The sequence below is a fragment of the Miscanthus floridulus genome, chromosome 16, assembly GCF_019320115.1.
Source record: "Miscanthus floridulus cultivar M001 chromosome 16, ASM1932011v1, whole genome shotgun sequence".
Classification (NCBI taxonomy): Eukaryota; Viridiplantae; Streptophyta; class Magnoliopsida; order Poales; family Poaceae; genus Miscanthus; species Miscanthus floridulus.
In genome coordinates this window covers 101,570,693-101,594,769 of record NC_089595.1, presented here as the reverse complement: position 1 = coordinate 101,594,769, position 24,077 = coordinate 101,570,693, and the positions used below count along the sequence as shown (strand labels likewise).

Below are 24,077 nucleotides of genomic sequence, written 5' to 3'. Positions count from 1 at the left end.
AAATTCTGAACAAGCGGGGTAATATAAATTTAGAGAAACAAAATGTGGCCAGTCACACTTTCAACACAAAAGCCCTAATTGCGTATAGCCTTAACGATGAGGCACCAGGATCAAATTCGTAGCAGGAAACTGACCAAATATATTAGATTTATATACATGCATTGAAACATAACGCTGTTCACAATGCAACATTTGCAGGCATGAAGCAGCTGCAAAAGACTAAGTCATAGATAAGTGCCAGTTTTCTCCCATCCACTGAATGATAGGACGAGAGTTAAAACGAGGAAACAGTTTTCATCTGGCAGTCGTCTGAACTACAACGCAGGACACAGCCGTCACCAGCCACTACCACTGCCAGACCCCCAGTCGCTTCCACCATCCTGTGCTGGGACGCGGCCTTTTTGACGCTACCCCATCCTGAGTCATTAGAGCCACCACCAGCTGCTCCCCAGGCGCCATTTCCGCCACCAGCACTGTCAGCACCACTAGCAGCTGATCCTCAGCCACCTCCACCGCCACGGTTGCTGTCATCGCCAGCTCCACCCCAGCCAGCAGCATCAGATCCTCCACCAGTACCACCACCACCCCAGGAAGAGCCACCACTGCCACCCGTGCCCCATCCGCCTCCGCCACTGCCAATGTTATCGGTCCACCCTCCACTGTTGCCGCCACCACCACCTCCTCCACTCCAACCTCCACCACCATTATCATCATTGCCAAAGTTACCCCGGCCACGCCCCCGTCCTCGTCCACGACCACCAGAGCTATTCCTTGAATCAAACCTCCCTCCTGTTTTAGGAAAACAAGGCGCATAAATAATATTCAAATATTTCTAAGGGTCTATTAATGTATCAACAATGTACACAAGTCAGATCACAAGCGTTTGTCATAAACCAGTGGTAAAATAATGGCTATACCAGTACCAGACACAGCTTGACTAGATATTGGCAAAAATCCACCATGACATGTTGACAATCTAGGAAGCAAAATTATTAACAGAAAACAGAAAGAAATATATTTCGTTCAGACAGACAACAAAGAACTGGCTAGTTTCTGAAGAACCAGATGAATGTCACCTATTTCAGAAATAACTTTTAACACATACAGCGAAAAAAGTTGCATGGGAATTCACCACAAGAATGCAAATACTATCTTCAGCGAACACTAGCAGATCATGAGAACAATAACAATCCGGTACTTAGTGAAAATATTATAATCTTAATCCACGCAAAGCATTTAAAGATTACCATAGCTAAAAATGCATATAACTTTATCAACATCTTAAGCGCATTAATAACTGACCTGATCTGCCAGAGAAAGGTCTGTCCCTATCATTACTACCATCTCCCCTCCAACCACCGTTTGCATCCCCACCACCACCACCAGAACCCCAAGCTGAGTTTTTCATAGGTACCATTGCAGCAACATTTCGCATTGATGGTCCAGCATCAGGTGGTGGTTTGTCAATATTCTTCTGGAAATAGGACACAAGGCGGTCAATGTTGTCAAAGTCTCTCTTCCTGAATCTGAAGCCCTTCGGGTATAATCCAATATACTCGTGATGTGGATTTGTACTCCTAATATATGTCAATATAAAGGTGCCAGGATGTTCGTGAGAGATGCCAAAACTATACAGTATTCTCATAGGGTTCTCTGCTTTCTCTGCCCTTAACATCTCATCAACCTCATTTTTTAAACCCTTTCTGAATTTACGATAAGAGAGCATGCTCTTCAGGTGTCCTACCAATGGGTCCACATATCTGTCAATGACCTATATCATAAATGAAAATTAGATGAAGGCCCAGATAGCACAAAATGAAAGATTACCAATTTAACTAGAGCAAAATCTTGTCACAGAAAATGGAATCAGATAACTAAAACTAGCAGAACATAACTGAGAAGTAGCAGGTGTATATATCAGGTGCACCAACCTCATCGAGGTCTTCAAAAGTTTCATTGTCAATTGTTAGTGTTTTCCCTAGGCGAAGCAACCTTGTGATATCTTTGTGATCTTTTCCACTTTCGGTTATCTCCTTGTGTGCATAGACGCCATCAAAAATTTTCAGGGTAAGTGTCAAAAAAGATGGTCCCCTGGAACTTGGCCGGATCACCTTCTCACCATGCTCTTTATCTGACAAAAACTATTTCAAGAGAATTGTTTAGATAAAGACTGGCATACCTACCGTAAGAGGAGATGCAAAGCGCACAGATTGAGTTTAACAAGGCAGCAAACCTGCATGGCCTCTTCGGCTGTCAGGTTCTGAAAGTGGGGATGAACAATCATTCGGGGCTTGAAATGCTTCTTTGCAAGTTCCTTTTGTTTCCGAGCCTTATCTTCTACCGTTTGTGAGGTCATGTCTTGTTCGTGATAATAAGGATCCTGATCACCTCTGGAGAATGGCCTTCTCCTCATCTCACTCGCCTTGCACGTTAGGTAAACCATGAACCTATTTTTATTCACGTTTCGAATTTTACCAGTTAATACATCACCTTCACGTAACTGTGATGATTCTGGATCAAAACCCTCGTCAGAATAGTTGTCGGTCATAACTATGGCTTTCAAACCAGAATCAAAGGTGCAAATTATTTTGTTCTCTTGTATATTGCGCACAGTTACTTGAACAATCCTTCCATCAGATATGGTATCCTCAGTTTCACCAGAAAGCATCCAGAATTCCTGTTCTGGGCTTGGCTCAGTATAGGGGGTCCTCCAGTCAGAAAAACCAGACAGCAGCTCTTCCTTTATATCCAACAGAGTTTCCAATTTACGGTATTCTTCTGAAATGCTCTTTATATATTCCTCTATTTCAAGACGTTTAAGCATTTTTGGGTCTGCTCTAACATGCTCAATCGCCATCTCTTGCTCGTCATCATCCATTTCATTTATTTCATGCTGTGCATCCTCAACATAGACATCCTTAGCCAAATTTTTTGCTAATACATATGATTCAGGATGGATCCTTGTATCCTCGAGCAGATCAATGAGTTGAGCACTGGCTGCAGCTGCACCACTCCGCCGAACACGTAAAAACCCAGAAGCATTCATGAAGACTTTCCTCCCTAGAGGTTTGACAAGCTCCTTGCGACTAAAAATGGATCCCTCTCTCACCAGATCTTTCTGCAAAGCAGAAGCTTTGCGCGGACCCAAACCAGCAATAAATTGTAGAGTAGAAAAATGCCACTCATGGCTAGCAGCAAGATTAACGTCAAAACCTATCTGATTCGTTGCATCAACCATTACTTGCTCAACAACTTCATACTTCTCATCAGGAGTCAGAAACTGTTCCAGTGCATGCAGTTTCCAAGAAAGTAGCTCTTTCCCAGGTCCACACAGTGTTGCAATCATCGCCAATGGATTCTGAAGGTAGCGTCCAAGCGCTACAGCCCGCTTCACAATACCTGTACAGTCAATGAGACATGAAGAGAAAACATCTGTTTATAAGGTACCGAGCAGAAGAGATAACAGTAAATCACCATGTTGCTACGGTACCTGACTGCCCAGGAAGTTGATCCGAAGATATTCGAGAGTTCTCATACAAGCGAGGCACAGACTCGTCACCATAGACAACGCTCAAATTTTCCATTTGGGGGTTAACGTCTCTTGGATGGTCCTCTACAATTTTAAAAATAACCTATCACAAGGATAAATGTCAGTTTTAAAATTAAGCGATGACCGATGAGTGCACAAGCTTAAAATAAACTTCCACAGAGTGCCAATGCTGTACAGCCATTTAGAAAGCATAAATGAAAGTTTCAACAACAACTATATACACAGTTATAGCAACTGGAAACATGTTCACATTTATAGCAACTGCATCCCTCACTACAAACGCAAAGCCACATAGCCAAGAGACAATCGCGTACATCATGTCATCTGGCAACATTTGTTACATTGTTAACCAAAAAAACTTGGGATGTACAAAATAAACAGTAATCATGTCATCAAATATGCATAACTTTCTACTGATACAAATAACAAAAGTGAATAGATATCAACGAAAGCCAACCTAAAATAAACTTCCAAACTCCAAAGAAGTATGTTCATAGTGACAGGCTAGCAGAAAGCAGAAGCATGGGCACTAAGTCAACTCAACTCAAGAAACCCAGCAGTCGAGCCCAATATTAATAAATACAGTTGGCCTCCCACCATCACAAAACCAAAACGAACAAATAAAAAGTAAAGTCGGGCATCGCCTAGGCGATGAGGCGCGCTGGGATTCTGGGCATCCCAGCCACCACAACCAAAAAATCAGCAAAACAGAGGGAGGGAGGGAGAAGATGAGAGGAATGAGAGGAACAGGAGGGGAGCTCGCCAGCAAGGCCAAGAACTTGCAGCCCTGCCATCCCCGCTGTCTCCCGCGTGGGTGATTAGCGCAGAGCTTCCTCCGGTCAGTCATTGCATGGTCGATCTGGAAGGAGGAGGTGGCAGCAGTGGATCCGAGGGCACAGAGCGGTGAGGAAAGGGAAGGGAAGAGGCAGGGAGAGTTGCGGGATCAAATGTGTTTCTGGAGAAGAGAGAGAGGAGAGAAGACGCGGAGAGATCGAGGAGGGACAGAGGGGGAGTGGCAGCTCTGCATGCTGAATCAAGGGAACCACAGGTAGCTTGTGTATATGGGCTGTGTGGTGAGATGGGCCAATCTCTTCCTTAGTCCTTTGCCTCTTCTCCTTCCTTTCTTCTTTTTCCATTTCCTTTTTCTCCCTGCTCCATACTGCTGTTTTGGAAGTTTCTAATATCGGTATGGTGTCGCCTTGCCTCGCCTTACAAGCACCTAGGTGTCACCTAGGCAATTGGAAGGATGTGGCTCACCACAGCTCGACTTACCGCCTTAAGAACCTTGGTAAAGTGAAACTTAAGGAACAAAGAAAGTGCCTGAGGCTAAACCAAAACCATGGGCACAATGTCAAGTCAACCCAAGGAACCCATCACTTGAACCCAATACAATACAATTCATAAAAGCTAATGGGTAAGGAACAAGATTGGGGCAGCCTACAATCCGAACACAGGAAATTAACAACAAAATCAGAATAAAAAAAAATCTGTGTGCAGTGCTAATCTTATAAGGTGTTCTACAACTCATAGTGAATTCAGGAGATGACCACATAAACCAGGTGCAACAATCCTTTGCAAATGCTTATTGTAGAAAATATAATGGAAGTAGAACAGTATGATAGCATTAAGCCTATCAGTCAAGCGACCAATTTAAAGACATATGTGCAGGTGCAACTATATAATTCTGAAAGAAACATAGAACTTGCTTGGTCTATTTTGACTATGTATTTACACACCAATAAATAAGACAGAAACATACCTCATAAATATCATCCTTCAGTTGTCTGCAATTGTAGTTTGATGCTCCTACACACACAACATGTGGCTGATGATCAGTCATAAACTTTAAGACTCGTTGCTGGTCATTCTTCTTCCGCTGCTGCTCAGCGACACCTTGAGACCTGTTACTGATAGAACCCGCATACAGAACATCAACCAACTCTCCTGAGGAGTCTAACATAACAAAAGTGGTTGCTGGCTTCCCAGGACCCCAGCAGCAGGCCATAACTCTCAATTCCGATTCATCATCCAAATCAATGTCAGCATCCTTCTTGTCTGCATCTTTCTTCCTCCAAGGAGCAACAGTAACCTTGTTCCACAACTGTTTCCCATATTCCATATGGAGCCATTGTTTGGCTTTTGCCGTCAACAGTGATCGAGCTTCCTTTTCCATTGATGGAAGAAGGAAATTGAAGAAGGCATCATCCAGTATCATCTTCCGTTGCTCATCCCACAGTTGTGCAGACTTGCTGACACAATCACTTAGATAATTCTCACGTGCTTCAGACATGAGTTTTTTCTTTGCATCTTCTGGCAATTTTACGGTAACCTTGAGGAGCTTTTCTTCCTCTGCTTTCTGAATAAGAAGCCACTGTGCATCTACAAACTTGCTAAGTGGTTTCTCTCTCAACCACTTAACACCCGATAGCTGATGATATGGATCTATGATTGTATTGCCCTCAGGTGTGGGACTTGTTGACACAACTGCTTTATTCATGAAGATGCCTCGAACATGCTTTCTCACAATTGGCTCACAACCTATCTCAACTGCTGCCTGAGAACAAAGAAACAGGGGGTCATGGAATACTGTTGTCAGCTGGAACAAACCTATCAACTAAGTTTAATGTACTACTCCCTCCATTCCAGGCATTTTGGCTTTTCCAGATGCATAGCTTTTGCTATGCACTTAGAGATACACTATGTCTAGATACATAGTAAAATCAATGTATCTAGAAAAGCCAAAAGGTCTTATAATTTGGAACGGAGGGGGTACAAAAAAAGGTCAGGATTGTGGGGTCTATTAAATACCATGTGCCTCGCGCCCCGAAGAACATCTTGTGGTGTTTCAAACATTGCACATGTGAAATTTGCAGCAACCTCTTCAGGAGAATGTCTACCGCTCTCAAGCTCGCCTGCTTCCTGTAAGAAACATATGCATGTGAGGTGTCAATCTTGAAATCATTTTCTATACAGAACAACTTTCTATGGCATGAAAATATAAGCAAAAAATGAGTAGGTTGCACATGCAGTATTGTTCTCAAGAAATAAAAAGTGAAGTGCAAGCTTAGATCACATACAGGTATCTTAGTTAATGTCAGATGGTGGCCTAATTGCTCAGCACTGCGCCCAAATTGGTTGGCAACCTCCCATAACCCTGCCTTGTGACAGATACTGTACAAGGATTTCCTTTTAGGACGTTTAAATTGGCCTTCTTCTTCTACTTCACCAGGAGGAAAATGTAAATTGAATTTTGCATCAACATCCTCCACCTCTTTCTCAGATTTAGCATCCTTTAGTGCTTCAATGATGGAATTATAAAGTTGGCTATTAAGTTCTTGCCTTGTGACATCATCTATCCTCCGTTTCTCATCATCAAATCTTTTCTCATAATACAACTGTAAAGCAACCTTGCGCTTCTGAAGAAGTAGCCACTTTCTGTCTAAGGTCTGAACTGCCCAGAGCAACTACATAGAACACCAGATTTGTCTTAGTAATTGCAAATAAGTTCGGCGAGAGGAACGAGTACTCAGTGAATAATAATAATAATTAATTAATTAATTACCTTATGCCACTTCATTTTGTGTGCATCAGATTTATTATCCTTATTATCCTCATTACCCTCATCAGAATCGAGGCATTTTAATAGGGTTGGACAACTCTCTTTTCTGTACATTGCAATGAACGGAATCTGACAGGCAACAAAAACTAAGTCAGACGAGCAAGCATAACATTGAGAAGCAAATTTGCATAATTTTGCATACTTCAAATTTGTTGACATGCAACATGGTCACGACGTTAACAATGTCCTTCTGGTCAATATCCTTGTTCATGCGCTCATTGCCAAAAAAGGACAGAAATCCATCACCAGTTAGGTGGCTGTGTATCCATAAACTCTCTTCCTCAATCATCGTTTTATCCGTTGGAGGATACCCAGTCAACTCTTCAGACAACTGCCAAAACAGCAACAAATTAGACGTGCGTCTTAAACTAAATCAAAATGTAGTGTAAAAAAACAAATTAGCTAGTACATACCTGCATCCTCTCCGGGACATCATTTTCTTTTATTTGCTCATCTTTTGATGTCATATACTTCTCTGCAAGAATAAATGGCTCAAACTCATCTTCAAGCCTCGTCCCTCTTAACTCACTGGAGTTAGCAGCCTCCCTCTCAAGCTCTTGCTTTCTTAGTGCTAGCAGCTCATCAACATCACCAAATATGTCTTGGGCCTCTTGCAGAGCAGATGACGATACACCTGCTGCTTGTCGTGGTACCTTCTTTTTAAATTTCTTCCTCCTAGAAATAAGAAATAGTACACATTATTGGGAGTGAACACAGTCAGATACAACTCCACAGAGCCAAAGACATGGAAGTGGTGTTCAAAAGATAGGAGGACAAAGATCTGCACCTTACAACTTGTCCATTCCCATCGATTTCATCTTCCTCCACAATGAAATCTGCCATTTCATCTTCATCATCACCAACTTCCTCCTCACCCTCCCCTGCCTGCTGATCATCCTCGAAGTCCTCCTCAAATGGTGCAGCATCTGAGGAAATTGAAGTTGATAGAAAAAATAGTTTCAACTACTTCCTGGGATAAATAAAAAAGACACAAGGGAGTCAAAATTCTGGTGCTGGTACCATGATGATCACCAAATAAACTGTACTCGACTCTCTCCTCGCCACTGCGTTTTTTCCCTGTTCCATCACCGTCTGAAAAACCAGAGTGCTCATCCATTTCAGATTCCCTTCCAGCCTTTTTCAAGCGCTTAAACTTGTTTCCCTGCAAGAAGACAAAAGGAGCATTCTTCATAAACAGGCCCAAGAAAATTTGGACAGGACAGCAAACTATGACTAAAAAAACATACAGGCTTTGGGCGACTGATGCCAGTGATGTTATTATCCTGGAGCAACATATAGTCATCCTCATCAAGCATGAAATCCTCTGATTCCCTGGGTAATATCTCTTACATTTGAGGACATTGTACACAATAGATTCACACGTATTTCTAGTAGGAACAAATGCAGGTACCTCTTCTTTTTCTTTTTCTTTCTTCGCCTCTCATCATCACTCTTCTGTTCCTCTTCCTCTCCTTCCACTTCTTCTTCCTCATCGTCCACTATGAAGTCATCCTTCTCAAATTCATCCTGACCATCCTCTGCACATAAACATATTTCTACAGTTGTTACTTCACAAGTGACAAGCCCCAGGAGAGATCATAATTTGACACTAACAAAAAAAACTGAAAATGAAACAATAAAACACTGCAACAGCGAAGCATAAAAAAACTGAATAATTCAAATAATAAGGAAGCAAAACTGCTCCCTGATGGGGAGAAAACTACAGCCCACAACCAGGGCGAGCCAGAGTCGACACCATGAAGATATTGCGAGAAAAAACAGACCGTCGTCTTCATCATCGTCATCATCGTCGTGCTCGTTCATATCGCCCCTGCCCCTCCGGTAGGACCGCGGATCCTCCTCGTCGGCCTCAATCTCATCTTCTAGGGTTCCAACAAAACCACCAATTTCCATCAGCAAATGCACACAAATCACCACGAAAACCGCTGAACAACCCAGCAGAAATCAGCTTAAAAAACATACCTTCTTCATCGGAGAGCACCGTGCGCCCCATTGTTCTCGCGGGATTTCAACCTAACCGAAAGGAAGGATGAATCGGGTTAAGTTTGACAGTAAAGGACATGGGAGTAGGCATAATACATGTAACCTACACTTGTAACTGGATCATCAGATCCGGATACAGTAGCTAGGGTTTGGGTGCTCGATTACGCACAGCAGGAACAGAAGAGAAGGGGTGCGCGTACCTGGTAGGTGCTCGTCACCGGCGAAAATCCCAAAGATGGGGGCCTGGGCACCTAGCGTAGGGCGGAGGCGGCGGCGGCGGCAGCCCAGTCGTCGTCGCCACCAGAGAACGCACCCGAGAGCAACGGTAGAACAGAGAGAGTATGCCGGGGCCCGGAGGGGACTGGAATGGAGAACAAAAAAAGGCGGGCCGCAAGGAGAAGGTTCCGGCCCACTAAACTACTTCTATGTGCTAGAAGATGGTTCTCTCTACTCTTCTCTCCCTAATGCTACAGTACAACACCAAATTTTTTTTTTTTTGCCCTTTTTTGAAAGTTTTTTTTATAAATATGCTCCTAGAGGTATGCTTTCAAAATCTAGACCCTCACCTCGGCGGCAGCGTAATTGACGCCAAGCTTACACGTCTCGGCGCCGGAGTAATTGGCGCCTAGGTCATAGGGCCACGTCGGTGTCGACGCAGACGTGGCGGTAACCTAGCAGCCACCTCGGTGCCAGAGTTGTTGGCGCTGAGCTTGGCGCAGTAGACGTTGGGGTCGAGCACGGTGCCAAGATCAGTAGCGCCGTTGTGGTTTTTAAAACCAACACCCACCTTTTCTGGCCTAGGCTTCTTCCATTCATTCCTCCTCCCTCTTGGGTTTTTGCTCTTCCCGCTTCATCTTACCTCACAAATCGACATATTGGACCTTTAAAACTTGGATTTGATCCATAGATTTTCGAGAGTAAGATATCCTCGCTCTCCTTCTAATTTTTTCGCATCGATTCGGTATATATTAATTGTATTTTACAACCGAAGAATTATCGTTACTTAGGGTTTCATGCAATTTTTAATATTTGTATTATACAACCGTAGGATGCCAAGGCATGGAAAAGCTAGCAAACCAAGGTAACCTCAGCGCATCTTGTTATATTATGGGTTCATTGTTGTGCATCAAATGGGAAACCCTAGGTTTAGGTTTTAGTGTTTATTGCTTTCGGTTCTTATAACGAAATTGATTGAATTGTAGTTATGGCCGGATGGCCAAAAATGCCTTCGATCCATTGCCTCTGCCTAGTGGTGTCCTAGTGTCCATGTGCTTTTACGGCGATCCTTGCAAGGTACCGATGAATAGAACATATATAGGCAGAGGTATTGTGATGAGATCCTAACATATGGGTATGTTAAGCCTCGGGTCCAATGGTTCCCAAACGATGAAGACCCCTCGACCATCCCCTCTAGGATCGCCTGGGGGCTCCTCGGCGCTGCTCCTTGGGCCCGGCATTGCCAGCCACTTTTTCGACAAGATCACGCACGGGGCGTAACACAAGAAGACAAAAGCTTCCCCGCGGCATCTAGGGGCTCAGAGGCCCTCGAGCCCACGCGTCAGCCCCTGAAGCCGACCTCCTTCATCGTCAAGAAGACTCCAGAAGGTCTACCTAGGGGAGCCTGATCCAAGCCAACATAGCCTGACACGTAGAGTGCTAGAGCAGAGCAACCGGACAATGCCCAAGGCTTCTTCGACTACACGACACCGCCACGGTCCACAGCGCGTCGTTGCAAGGCCCACCTAGACTACGATGCATGTAGATCGTAGACTAGTTCCCCTAAACCACCATGTACCTGACCTATCTCGTTATATAAGGGATAAGGTTGGACCTATGGGGATAATCACCAGAAGACAGATCATTTCACTCCATTCCATTTCTTGGCCTCTACTCAGCACCGAGAGCAAGTCACCCCAGAGAGGGGCACCGAGAGCTCCTCCATCATATCCTATCGTCTTCCTCCTCTTCGACAAGGGGAAGACTCCACCGGTGGTGAGGTAACCTTAGGATTAGCAACGAGCTAACCCCCTACTAAATCTCTCTACAACCCTGTTGTAACCCCTCCTATTTTAGGTGCTTTTGAGTATAAGGATCATCAGCTGTTGGATGTAGGGCACCGATTGGCCCGAACCAGGATAAACTATTGCGTCCTCTCTGTGATTCTTGTGTTCTTGAGTCCACCCAAGCCACCGGATACACATACTCTGACACTGACTCGAACAACAATGCTTGTCGTGGTTCTGACCCCATGATAGATGGCGTGCTAGGTAGGGGGCAACGTCAAGTGCGATTCAGCTGGTGCGTCAGGTGTCTACTTCCCCAGTGAGTTCTCCGTCACGATCGGCGTCTTCGCTCTAGGCTAGGTCCTCTACTTTAGGAGCCTAGCCTACATCACCAACTGCTACGGCGAGCTTCGTCCACTCCAAGGGCTAGGCCAGCAGGCAACGAACCCCTAGCATTGTCCCCTCCTCTAGGACTTCTGGGAGCAGATCTTGAGGTCTTGGCCTGATAGATCCAACGTGGTTTGGGTTTGAACCCCACTGTGTCAGACTGCCGCCAGATGTTGTACATGCTGACCAATGTCCACCACCAGATCGCCACCAGTGAGGTTCTCCCACCACCTGATCGCTTCTGGTACTACCTCCTAGACCTGCCTTTTGGGATCTAGAACGCGGCGGCGTCTTTCCACATGAAGCTAGAGCACCTCATTAGTTGTGAGGCACTATGGAGAGCCATCCTCTCTAATGTAGTAGGGACCGACGTCCCATCACTATGCACCTTCCTTGAGATTCTCTTGTGGAAAGACCCAGAGTACAACTCTGATGACATCGACTATTGTGCATGGCCCTGCATGTGCTACCTCATCGACAGCGAGGTTCTTGCTAAGGAGACACCCGGGCTCACGTCGCCAGACCAGAGTCCCTGCACCCACATGGCCTACCTCCAGGAGGAGGATCGCTTGTAGGCTCAGCAGGTGGACCTAGAGGCCGCCAAGGCAGAGCTCGAGCGCCAAAGGCGGGACCTTGCGTGGCAACAAGCTGCATACCCTCTCAGCAATGAAGACGATGCCCGCACGGGGCTCCTAGCGGCCTCTGCTTTCCCCGTGCGGCATACAACATGGCGGCGGCCGCCTATTGTCTAGAAGACATCTCTAACACATAGCTCTCAAGCAGCAGGCCAAGAGCTCATTGTCCTAGTGCCACGCCATGCTCTCCCGGCTGTCCTAGATGATGACCACTCCCAACAAGGATAGCTCCGATGCTCATGCCCTACAGGCAGGGGGAGTAGCGGTGACACCTTCGACACATAGCTCCGACTGGCTATGGACTCAGGGCACCAAACCTCGGTAGTAACGAAGGCACAACCTTTCTCCTCGGCATCCCCCCGTGCACCACCAGATCGGCGATGACTGCAATGTCCATGATACCATTGAAGCCAGGCGCCACACTCAGGCGCAGTCCTATACCCCTGAGTGATGGGATGGGGATGCTGCCCTGGATCACTTTGGCCCCCTAGCATTTAGGGCAGCGATTCGGGTGGCTCCCTACCCTAGCCGTTTCTGACCACCGACGACATCTCCAAGTACGATGGAGAGACCAACCCAATCATTGATTAGAGGACTACCGGCTCATCATGAAGGTTGGGGGTCCAACAATGACTTCTTTGTCCAGTACCTACCCCTGCTTCTGTTAAGCTCAACCAGAGCTTGGCTCGAGCAGCTCGAGCCTAGCAGCATCCGCTGCTGGGGTGATCTCTATTCGGTCTTCATCAGCCACTTCTATGGTATGTACACTCAGCCCGGGAACTCATGGGACCTCCGCAACTATAGGTAAAGGTTCGACGAGACCCTCTTAGAGTACATCTAGTGTTTTTTCAAGAAGCACGATGAGCTCCCCAACATCACCGACACTGACATCATCAACACCTTCATCTACGACACGACCTACGAGGCGCTTGTCCACGTGCTTGGCCATGAGACCCCTGCATGACACAGGAGCTCCTAGACATTGCCACCTAGTATGCCACCAACAAGGAGGCGGTCCAGGCCAACTTTAGTGGCAAAGCTAAGGCCGCCGATCACCTCAATGGAGGTGATAGCGGCAACAACCCTGCCTCATCTCAGCGACACCACAACAGGAGGAGCAAGGACCGAAAGTGCCATGGGGAGGAGATGGTGGCCGCGGCCGACCATGCCACCAGACCTCAACATCGCAGGCAAGGTGCATGCCTAGAACACTTTGAGAAGGCGCTCAAGGCCCCCTACCCGTTCCATGGGGAGCAAGCAAAGCACCTCCTCATGGATTGCGCTACCATAAAGGGCTACATCCGTGGCACCCTCAGCCAATAGGGCAAGGCCCAGAAGCCTACCCTAAAGGTAGGCGACCTAGCAGGAGGCACCTAGGAGGAAGACACCAAGTTCCCCGAGGCTAAGCATGGCTTCATGATCTTTAGGGGCTCCAACGCCTACAAATCCTACCGGCTATGCCACATCATCGAATAGGAGGTGAATGCCATTCACACCCTCGCCGCTCTGGCATAGCTCCGATGGTCCTAAATGGCCATCACCTTCGACCAGGAAGACCACCCCGATCGTGTCCCTCATCCAGTGTACTACCCGCTCATGGTCAGCCTGATCATGGGCACCACGCGCCTTACCAAAGTGCTAATGGACTGGGGCAGCGGCCTCAACATACTCTATGCTAAAACCCTCGACAAGATGAGCATATCCTACAACAACTTGTGCCCTAGCAAGGCATTGTTGTATAGGATCATGCTAGGGAAGGAAGCCATGCCCCTCGAGTGCATCCAGCTCAATGTCACCTTCGACCAGCCAGATAGCTTCCACAAGGAGCCACTCACCTTCGAGGTGGTTGACTTCCTTGGCGTCTACCACATCCTCCTTGGTCGATCGTGCTTTGCTAAGTTCATGGTCGTCCCTAATTACACCTACCTGAAGCTCAAGATGCTTGGCTCGAAGGGGGTCATCACCGTCGTGGGCAGCTTCGAGCAAGCCTACTACTACAAGCAAGACTGCGTCGCCAAAGCGGCTGCACTCGTCGCCCCCTACACTCCCAACAGCCCTAATCGCGACATAAGAGGGGCGTTGGTGGGGGAAGTAGCCAAGGCAGCAGTGGTGCTCGATGGATCGAGCATCGGCGAGGCGGACAAGATTCCTAGCGGTAGCAATGGCTCGGCTGGCCCCTCCATCTAGGTGCTCGGCCCCCAAAAGGGGATGACCTAATCGAGGTGAGTTCCGACCATTCCCCATGAGGGAAGGCCAACACCAAGCCATCCACCTAGAAGCACTGTCTCCTAGGCCATGACCCGCTTGCTGACCTCCTTTGCCGGCCTACCTCTCCAACAACAAAAAACAAGATAAGTCACGTCCTCCTGACCCTCTTGCTTCATTTGTCTCTATGATTGTCTCCTTTAACCCGAGCCACCTAAGCGGTAGCTCAGCTACACCAAAGGATCGACTGTGCTAACCACATGCTGACCTTTCTGAAGGACGACCACTGTAGAAGTCCCTCGAGCGAGGTGAGTGTAGGATGGACGGAACAAGAGGACCGGGCGAGGAATCAGCAAGGCGCTAACAGGACGGCCCCGACCACTGTGTTACTAGCTATGTCATCTTTCCCTTCTCTTGTGTTCATTCCATTTTCTTTGTAGGTACCTACCTGTTTCCCGATCCTTCATTGGATCAAGCCACCCCACCGCATGATAGTCTAAGGGCCTTAGAAGGGGCATCGCCGAGGGTTCTAAGGCCAGCCCATCGGGCTTCAAGGCCACCCAAAGCACCTAAAGTGTGAGGGATGCTCGGGAGATGAGCCCACATAGCTATAGCCAAGGACGCCTAGAAGCGCCCCAACCGTCAGGACAAGTGATGTTCGAGTACCGATTCTGAGCCGCTCGTGGTGACCCATCGAGGGAGGCAACAAGCCCCCAAGTACTGATAGACAGGCTCGGGAACTATATGAGTGGCTCGATTAGGAAGCTAAGGATCTCCCCTTCGGGGGACATGACTAGGGCATGGAACGACCATAAACATGAGGTTCTCACGAACTTACCCGCTAGTAGCATAGGAACGACGATCTTGGCCAACAAGGCCATCGTCATAATAGCCTATCCCAACAAAGGACTAAGTCTTTGACCACGACTCAAGAGCAATGTGATTATGAATGAAAGTGATGCCGTGTCCCCTGGGGCTCCCCATTATAGTCAGACGATGCGCTGTGAGTGGCTTTGGGCCCTCCGATCAGCCATCAATGACCTAAAGGGGCCCTAGGGAACCAGCTAGGTGTCTCCTTAATCCCCACAGCACGCCTCTAGGCGGTTGTGTGATGACAATCATGTAGTAAAGGTGGAGTCAGGGAACTGCTGACAACAAGTGAAGTCTCCACTCCACTTTCCACCATGTGCGCCGCCCACTCTATGCACGCCTCCGCGCGGGACTTCAGGGGATCTGACTCCCCTTAGGCCCATCGACTATCATCGACGGCCTAGATCCACATGGACCAAGTGTTGCGGCTCCTCCTCTGCTAGATCTGCTTCATGTGGCCTCGACGTCCCATCTCCTAAACAAAGTGGGATGGCGCTGGGGTGTGTGCCATAACTCCTCTTATAGGCATGACAGCCCAGACGCCATCAACCACCTACGCAAGACATCAGCAGAAGGGACATGCCTAGAAGCCACCACTTTTGCTGATAGGGAGGCCCCACAATGGCCTCTAGGGCTGCCAGCTCGCCAGATGGAGCAACCTGACCCCTGATCGATGGGCACTCGGGCGACGCACCCCTGAAAACCAACCAACTCCCTGGAGTTGGGGCAGGAGCCACTGAGTAGTGGGCCCAATGAGGGCCTCCATTCAAGGCTCGACACGCTCCCCGCACCCTGATCTATGGCCACGGATGGTTGGCCCCAGAAGGCCAGCTCCAGAGGATTGGGACCTGCTACCACAACCGTTAGAAGGGCATGGTGCTTCGGATGATCAGATGGCCCTGAGCTAGAGCCTAGATGCTCTCGATCACTCGACCCATGGTAGGCTCCGATCAAAAAAGAGGGCACCTCTAGGCTTAAGGTCAGCAACTCCTAGATGAGTCCACCGAGCCTTCGCTTGAGTCGAAGATCTACACAACATAGACCCACGAAGGGATCAGCACCATCATCGCTCGACCTCGACAGCTGAGCAACACCCATCACATTGGAGAAGAAGGCCCCAAGCAGGGCACAACACCCTTGCCAACAAAAGCCATCCTCGCCAAGGAGGGTTCGGTCACTAGATCAAATTCAGCCCTTCGTCGCCATCACGCCTAGTGAGGCCACGAAGGGCTCGGGGGCTCCTGATGAGATCCTAACATAAGGGTATGTTTAGCCTTAGGTCCAATGGTTCCCGAATAATGAAGACCCCTGAGCAACCTCTCTAGGATCGCTTAGGGGCTCAGGGGCTATACCCATTGGGTATGCTCGCGCGCACCCTCGGAGAAGAAATCTAGCAGAGCCCAACTCTGCCATGACCTCCGCTTGGGGCTCAGGGGCTTGCCCGAGCCCTAAGGCTCTTGGTCTATGACAACACTTTAGCCCAGCCCTTGGCTCCTACCCCACCAATGACGCTAGCTAAGGCCCAGGCACAAGAAGACACTCCTCGAGTTATCGAGGCTCGAGGGCTCCCCAATGTTGCCCCTTGGGAACGACATTGCCGGCCACTTTCCCGACAAGGTCATGCATGGGGCATGACACAAGAAGACAAAGCTTCCCCGTGGCCTCTAGGGGCTCAGAGGCCCCTAGGCCCATGTGTTAGCCCCTGAAGCCGACCTCCTTCACTGCCAAGAAGACTCTAGAAGGTCCAACTTGGGGGGCCGGTCCAAGCCGACATAGCCTAACACGCAGAGTGTTAGAATAGAGCAGCCGGATGACACCCAAGGCTTCTTCGGCTCGATGACACCACCACGGTCCACAATGCATCGCTGCAAGGCCCTCTTGGACTTCAGCGCATGTAGACCATAGACTAGTTCCCCCAAACTATCATATACCCGACCTATCTTGTTATATAAGAGATAAGGTTGGACCTAGGGGGATGATCACTAGAAGATAGATCATTCCACTACATTCCATTCCTTGGCCTCTGCTCAGCACCAAGTGCAAGGCAACCTAGAGAGGGTCACCAAGAGCTTCTCCACTACATCCCATCATCTTCCTCCTCTCCGATGAGGGGAAGACTTCACCAGCAGTGAGGCAACCTTAGGATTAGCACCGAGCTAACTTCCTACCAAATCTCTCTACAACCATGTTGTAACCCCCGATTTTAGGTGCTTTTGAGTATAAAGATCATCAACTACTGGACATAGGGCATCGATTGGCCTAAACTAGGATAAACCACTGTGTCCTCTCTATGATTTTTGTGTTCTTTAGTCCATCCGAGCCACCAGAGACACATACTCTGACACCGACTCGAACAACAATGCTTACTGCAGTTTCGACCCCACGACATATTGGATTTGTGCCAATTTTGCGTTTGAGCCTACACATCGTCAGCGTCACATTAACAGGTTGGTGAGAAGTTGATGTTGTGTAATAATTATTTTATGTCATATGAAATCATGCATGATTTATTTAGTGTGTAACAATTGCATGCATTGCAGACCCCTCCACCGCTCTGTGATTTTGAGTAGTGGATCGACACTGAAATCAAGCAGGAAGACAAGGAGTGGATGCGAAACTATTGTAGTGGGAGGCATAGGACAAGGAGTTGATGGAGAAGAGATGCAAAGAGGAGGCTATAGAAAAGGAGCACAAGGAAGAGAAGGAAAGGAGGCATGGTGCTGCATATAGGGACGAGAGGGAGAAGAAGCTTGAGCGTGCACGCCGTGTGAAAGAAGTGATGGAGGAGAATCTCGATGCCTTGAGGAAGAGAAAGTGGCCTCGCTCCACTCAATAGTCACCATTACTTGCTAGTTCTATGGTTTATTCATGAACAATGATGTCTAGTCTTGGAGTTTTCATTGTATTGTCATGTAATGCACTTTAAGTATGGATGTACTTAGGTCATGTACTATGTTATTTAGTTTGTTAGCATGTACTTCTATTATTATTGTGTTGTTTACTGTGCCCTAGTATTGTATTTTTCATTATGTTGTTGTTTTCATTATTTGTGGTCATAATATTCAGTTTAATATTGTGGAGGTAGTGAAATGAGTTCATGTAATGCAAATAAAATCTAACAAAGTAGTGCATTACATAATTCGACATGTACAACACATGAAAAGGCTTGTGAGAACATAGACCAATGATGGGTATAGAGGTCCTTGACTAAACTTAACATATCTTAGGTAATTGAAGCGAACAATAAGCACATGAAATGGCATGTGAGAATATGTACCAAACAAGGGTACAGAGGTCCTTTGACTAAACCTAACATGCCTTAGATAATTAACCCAAACAATAAACACATGGATGTGGCATGTGAATAAGATAGGTTCCTCCTAGTAGTGTGGCCACATAGCAAATTGTGTTACACCTTCTCCATAGTATCCTCCCATTGTTGGCAGTGGTGGTGGCGACGGTGGCGGCGGAGGTCCCTTCTTCTTGTGGAAAGGGCAATTGCAATATGGATCAGGGCAGAGTGGCTCCTATGACCCGACACCATCGTTGTTGTCGTCCTTGTAACCTCTGCTAACTTCCCTTTCTGGATCAAAGATACGGTCTTACACGTAGTAGATGCACTGCTGATGTGGATAAATTGGACGAGGATCAACCCACCTAGTGAATCCATAGTTTTCTTTGGACTCGGAAGACTATAATAAATATCTCTTGTAAGTTGTTGTAAAATTGAGAAACACATTTAAGAAATGAATAGTAATAGAAATTACCCTTGCTCGTGGGCATTTGAAGAAGCGAAACCTCCATCCATCCCCTTGGTGAACATCAGCACTAAATAGTCCTCACCATGCATACATTTTGGCTAATCTTCTTTTCGGTTATCATATCCTCTGAGAGGATTCTCTTTGGTGAAATCACTCTTGCTCTCAGGTGAAAACTGATACACTGGTTTCTCAAAGAAATTAGAACCAAGAGACCCCTTCCACACAATGGGAGTTCCCTTCATCCCCCCTTTCCTCTCTTGGTTCTAAAACCCTTCCCTCTAGACGACCCTCCAGACATTCCTACTCTAACGAAATGAAAAAATAGTTTGAAGTGAGTAGCAATGCATCCAGCATTGCGTATATATAGGCATATGTAGATTTAGTAGCTGTTGTATTACGACATAAATGCTCATGAGAAGCCTACTAGGTATCACTAAAAAGCCTATTTTGAAAGACACTAAAAAGCTTAGATTCGATTACTAAAAAGCGTATTCGACGGTGATATGATAAATCACTATAAAGGCTAGATGCTATAGGTGCACTACACAAATGTACTTTAGGCAGAAAATTTTGGCAGAGTTTCCCCTATTTTTTGATGCAATCCATACACAAATATGACATAAATATATAACCTCAATCTATACCACGTTCATTTGAAACCATATACATAAGCATATTAATAGTGCACATAGTCCATAATTATAATCCATAAAGTCCATAGAAGTCCATAAAGTCCATAATAATAGTCCATATAATACATAGTAGTCCATAACAAAAGTCCACAAAGTCCATAATAGTCCATAAAAACATCTATCACAGAGTCTACCACAAGCCCTCACTGCATCCTAGTCTTACCCTTACCCTTGTGGCCAAGAGCGTCGGTGCCTGGAGTGTAAGGGTCAGGTGGATGACGTCGCCTAGTGCCTCCAAGTTGCGTAGGTTGAGTCGAGGGGCGTCCTATAGCTGAGACGGTCCAGCTCCTCATCGTCCTCATCCTCGTCCTTGTACGCAACGTCGTGGCCTATGGAACATGTACGTGTGTGGCTCGACGAACCCAAGGCTCCCAAGCCCATGGAAGGAACATGCACGTCTAACATTGTGGCTGTCCTGCAATCACAATGAGTAGCCGCTCGGTGTAGCCGACGTGCCAGTCTCTATTGTATAAAATTATGTTAACTGAAAGAATTTAATGTAATAATATTTTACTTGCTTTTTAGAAGCTTACATCTAGGAAGTTATGCGTGTCATTGTCCCTGACTCTCGGACGGAAGCACTCAATGTCTTGAACGGAGCATTTGAGGGTGTTGCCCTGCAACAAAGAAAACAACAGCAACTTAGAGAGACATAAAAATGTGTATCGGTATGCAACTCAACAGAGAAAACTAAGGCAAATGACTTACCACTCTATCCAAGATTGGTGCTGCCTCCACTTATGTTCCTACACTAGTAGTTTGGTCGTACGCCATGTCCTCATCGTTAGAGGACTCGATTTTGGAGTTATCTTCTTATGTCCATTGTTGCCTTAGCCTGCAATGTGTCGCGCCTTGGTACCAAGCTTGGTAGCGCCTATACTCATGGTTCATGTGCGGCTTGTCGTTCTCATCCATGTTGGCTTGCAACAACTCCCAATGCTCAATGTATGATTGGTGTTGCTTCTCCCAATCGAAAATCTTCCTATTCTTTTGACGATCAAACCTGCATGTAACATACGCCATCGTTAGTGAAGTTTTAATACGAAGTAATACAAATTTCTACAACAAATTTTGGAAAAGTTTCGTTTGTTTTTTTTATGAAAACCATACAGAAATATGACATGAATATATGCAATTCATACACATACACATATACAAATATGTACCACATTCATCTCAATCCATATATATGACCATATTAAAAGTGCACGTACGTCATGATTACTTCATCTTATATAGGATCTAATACAAATGGACTACAATGGGACAATTCAAATAGCATGGCACTTACTTCTGTAAGTTAATTGAAGTAGAGAACGGCTTTGGTGGCCAAAGCTACCATAGACCAAATTAGCATGCAACTCTGTGTGGCAGGTGGTACTCGACAGCATAGAAGCAGAGGGCACCTCATCCTGTAGAGGTCCTCATCCCACCCACACACATTGCTCAACGGAAAAGGAAGTGCCCCCTGTCCATCATATGGCTCCCATGTAACCTGCAATAGTTCAAAACAAGATGTTAGATGCTATGCTAAACCATTTGAATCTAGGATGGGAAATAATATTTACTTACACTTGAGGCCATGAGCATGTCTAGCTCATTCGTGAACTCAATGTACGCCTGGTCTAACCTCGCGTGCCAAACTCTAACCTAGTCCTAAAGGTACGCAAATGTCGGCTGTCGATGTGGAGGAACACCTGGGAACCACTCATGATGAGCCAAAACCTTGGGAAGACCAACTGATAGACAAGCCCACATCCACAACTAGAGTTGGTAAACGCATCCACCAAGTGAGGCTGAGGCCAAAATCCGATGACACACCTTGCAAAGCTGCCAGTAAAGAAATGCCAACACTATAGAGCCCCAACTGTACTGACCTACCTGGTCCTAGTCAGTGAGGTAGTGGACCCACATCCACAACATAGTGTCCCCTGTTGTGCCAAGGAAGAGAACATAGGCAAATAGGTGTAGGATCCATGCCCTATAGTAGTACCCAAATGTCTCATCATCTGCCTCCTTAGGACACTATGCGAACTCTTGCTGGAGCTAGGAGATTAGAACTCCAGAAGTGCGACCTCCTTGCTCATGGCTAGGAACCTCACGCCTAAGGAAGGCTTCTACTCATGCTCTCCAACCTTCAGACCTGCACGGCCTAGTCACTGTGTTGCTGTGAATCCTTAGACCTAGCATCTTCTGACTGTCCTAGAGCATAACTGTCATCTCTCCGAAAGACAAGTGAAAGATGTGAGTCTTCGGTCGCCACCTACATTTTAGGCAAAGCAAGATTACATGTCAAAAAGGCAAGTGCATGAACAAATCCATATGAAGGAAGGTAATGTTTGAGGATAATACATGTCAACCAGTGTAGTTAAGGCTGCTGAGTTGAACATGGGCAACCCACGGAGAACCTAAAAAGAGATGACATCTAGGCCAGCTCTTTGTAGGAAAGGAGTGTACCTATCGTCGTACTGCATGTCCAAGAACCCGTTGTGGGTTCTAGGACAAAGGATGGGAAGCTCCTGAATGGAATAAAACATGGTCTTCTGTTACTCCATGAACACATATATGCTTGTCATTACAATAATTTGAACAAGTAAAGATTATTACCTGCCCCCCCCGCTTTGAGACGTCCTAGGTGGTGCTCATCGTAGGCCGGGTCCAGCAGGTGGAACTGTGCCATCCTATAAAAAAAGAAAGTCAACAAAATGGAAATTCAATATATAATGAAACATAAACTAAGAAATGTATAAGTAATTGACACAGTTAGAAGCATAAATTGAGACACGCATAATTAATGGGAGCAATACGATAAACATGAAATAATGAAACAACCAATAGTTGCACCTCAATAATATACCAATGGCAAGTGCATGAATTGTGGCCCAGTCTACTACACTTGCCACACTCGTACTGCTTATGGTCAGTAAGAAATGGGGTTCCTCTCTCATGCCTCGTTCTTCTAGGAATCCGATCCATAACCATCTTGTGCCTCGTCCTTTTCCTAGATCCACACATGTTCTGATGGTAACCTGGATCCACAATGTACTTTAGCCCATCATATGGAGGCCACTCTTCGGGGTCCTAGTAGGGTACAAAGCAGGTGCTCCATGTGTGCACAAGCGTGTTGACACTAAACTCATGAGGTATCCTACTTTCGTTATCATAGTTGTGATGCCTAGTTGCTGCCACCAATTGAGATCATAGAAAGTGGTATTGCCTTGGTTTACCACAAGTGCATGAGAAATCTTGAAGAACCACCACATGCACCCTCAACTCTCGGACCTCACCGTCGGACATTGTATCACTCCTATGCTTGACCTCATAAGTCCCTATGGCGTTGTTGAAACAACGAACCTCATATGTGGTATCCCTTTCCTTTGCCTTCTCTAGGTGCTCCTTTGGTTTTGGTGCCCATCTCTCTACGACACTCTGCAACTTCATTGCATGGGCATGTCTATCATTGAACCAAGCAACAAGCTTGTAGAAGGTGAACTACATGATAGCATTCACGGGCATACCATGTATCCCCAATAGCAACTTATTGAATGACTCGAGCTCTTGTCCATTTCTCCAAATCTCTCATCAATCCTGTCAGCCATTGTCTACCTTCTACATTTTATACGGTTCTGACCTACTCTAACTTTTTCTGAAAGTACTTGTCATTAAGCTATCGAGAAGCCTCTTGGAACAGATTAAAGTTATCCTTCACACCATCCTTCTAGAGTAGATTCTCGGCAAGGTGCCGAGTACACCAACGATGGTGCAAAGGTGCGTACCCCTCTATCTGCTCTCATAGGCATGAAGTATGCCATAGTGCCTATCAGATATGACGCCAACCTTCCTACTAGGCCCAACCAAATGTATCCATACTTGCCACAAGAACCATCCCCATTTGTCATTGTTCTCCTTCTCAACCAAAGTAAATGCCAAAGGAACCAACTTGTTGTTTGCATCACATGATATGGCTATAAGAAATGTGCCCTGGTACTTGCCAATCAGGAATGTACCATTAATGGAGAAGATGGGATGACAATGCCTAAAGGCCTTGACACACTGAGGGAAGCACCAGAAAGCATGGAAGAATATCTGCCTCTCATCCTTCCATGTGTTTGGTTTTGGGATGTACTCATAATGCATGCCTGGATTACCGCTGTGATTACATTAAAAAGTACTAGAAGCTACTCATACCCATCCTCCCAGTCCCCATATATCATCTTCCACACATGCTACATAGCTCTCTAAGCATTACCATATGTTATCACATAACCCTGATACAACGCCTTAACAGTCCTTATAATTGTTCTAACCTTCATGTTGGGTTCTCTCTGCAATATTCCCATCAACCGCTTAG

At 46.4% G+C, this 24,077-nt stretch overlaps 1 protein-coding gene across 2 annotated transcripts; it reads right to left on the bottom strand.

Moving 5' to 3' along the window:
* Nucleotides 1-78: 78 nt before the first annotated feature.
* On the bottom strand, nt 79-9,535 carry LOC136509874 (transcription elongation factor SPT6 homolog). Of its 2 annotated transcripts, XM_066504454.1 has the most exons (18): nt 9,374-9,531; nt 9,153-9,203; nt 8,954-9,052; nt 8,581-8,707; nt 8,417-8,501; nt 8,190-8,331; nt 7,957-8,095; nt 7,583-7,844; nt 7,312-7,500; nt 7,113-7,238; nt 6,628-7,014; nt 6,359-6,469; nt 5,310-6,104; nt 3,491-3,632; nt 2,234-3,399; nt 1,932-2,141; nt 1,303-1,771; nt 79-789 (listed from the first exon to the last, which is right to left on the bottom strand). In XM_066504454.1, the coding sequence occupies exons 2-18, from the start codon at nt 9,181-9,183 to the stop codon at nt 500-502; spliced, it is 4,770 nt and encodes a 1,589-aa protein (XP_066360551.1). In that variant the 5' UTR covers nt 9,184-9,203; nt 9,374-9,531; the 3' UTR covers nt 79-499. The 2 variants fall into 2 exon arrangements, with proteins under 2 accessions (XP_066360551.1, XP_066360552.1); XM_066504455.1 differs by lacking the exons at nt 79-789; nt 1,303-1,771 and having other exon boundaries at nt 1,975-2,131; nt 9,374-9,535.
* Nucleotides 9,536-24,077: the final 14,542 nt, after the last annotated feature.

Coding starts and splice junctions, on each gene's coding strand:
- LOC136509874 (XM_066504454.1), bottom strand. CDS start 9,183: ATGGGGCGCACGGTGCTCTCCGATGAAGAAG. Junction 9,053..9,152: donor GGTGCTCTCCGATGAAGAAG/GTATGTTTTTTA, acceptor TTGGAACCCTAG/AAGATGAGATTGAGGCCGAC. Junction 2,142..2,233: donor CAGCCGAAGAGGCCATGCAG/GTTTGCTGCCTT, acceptor CTCTTGAAATAG/TTTTTGTCAGATAAAGAGCA.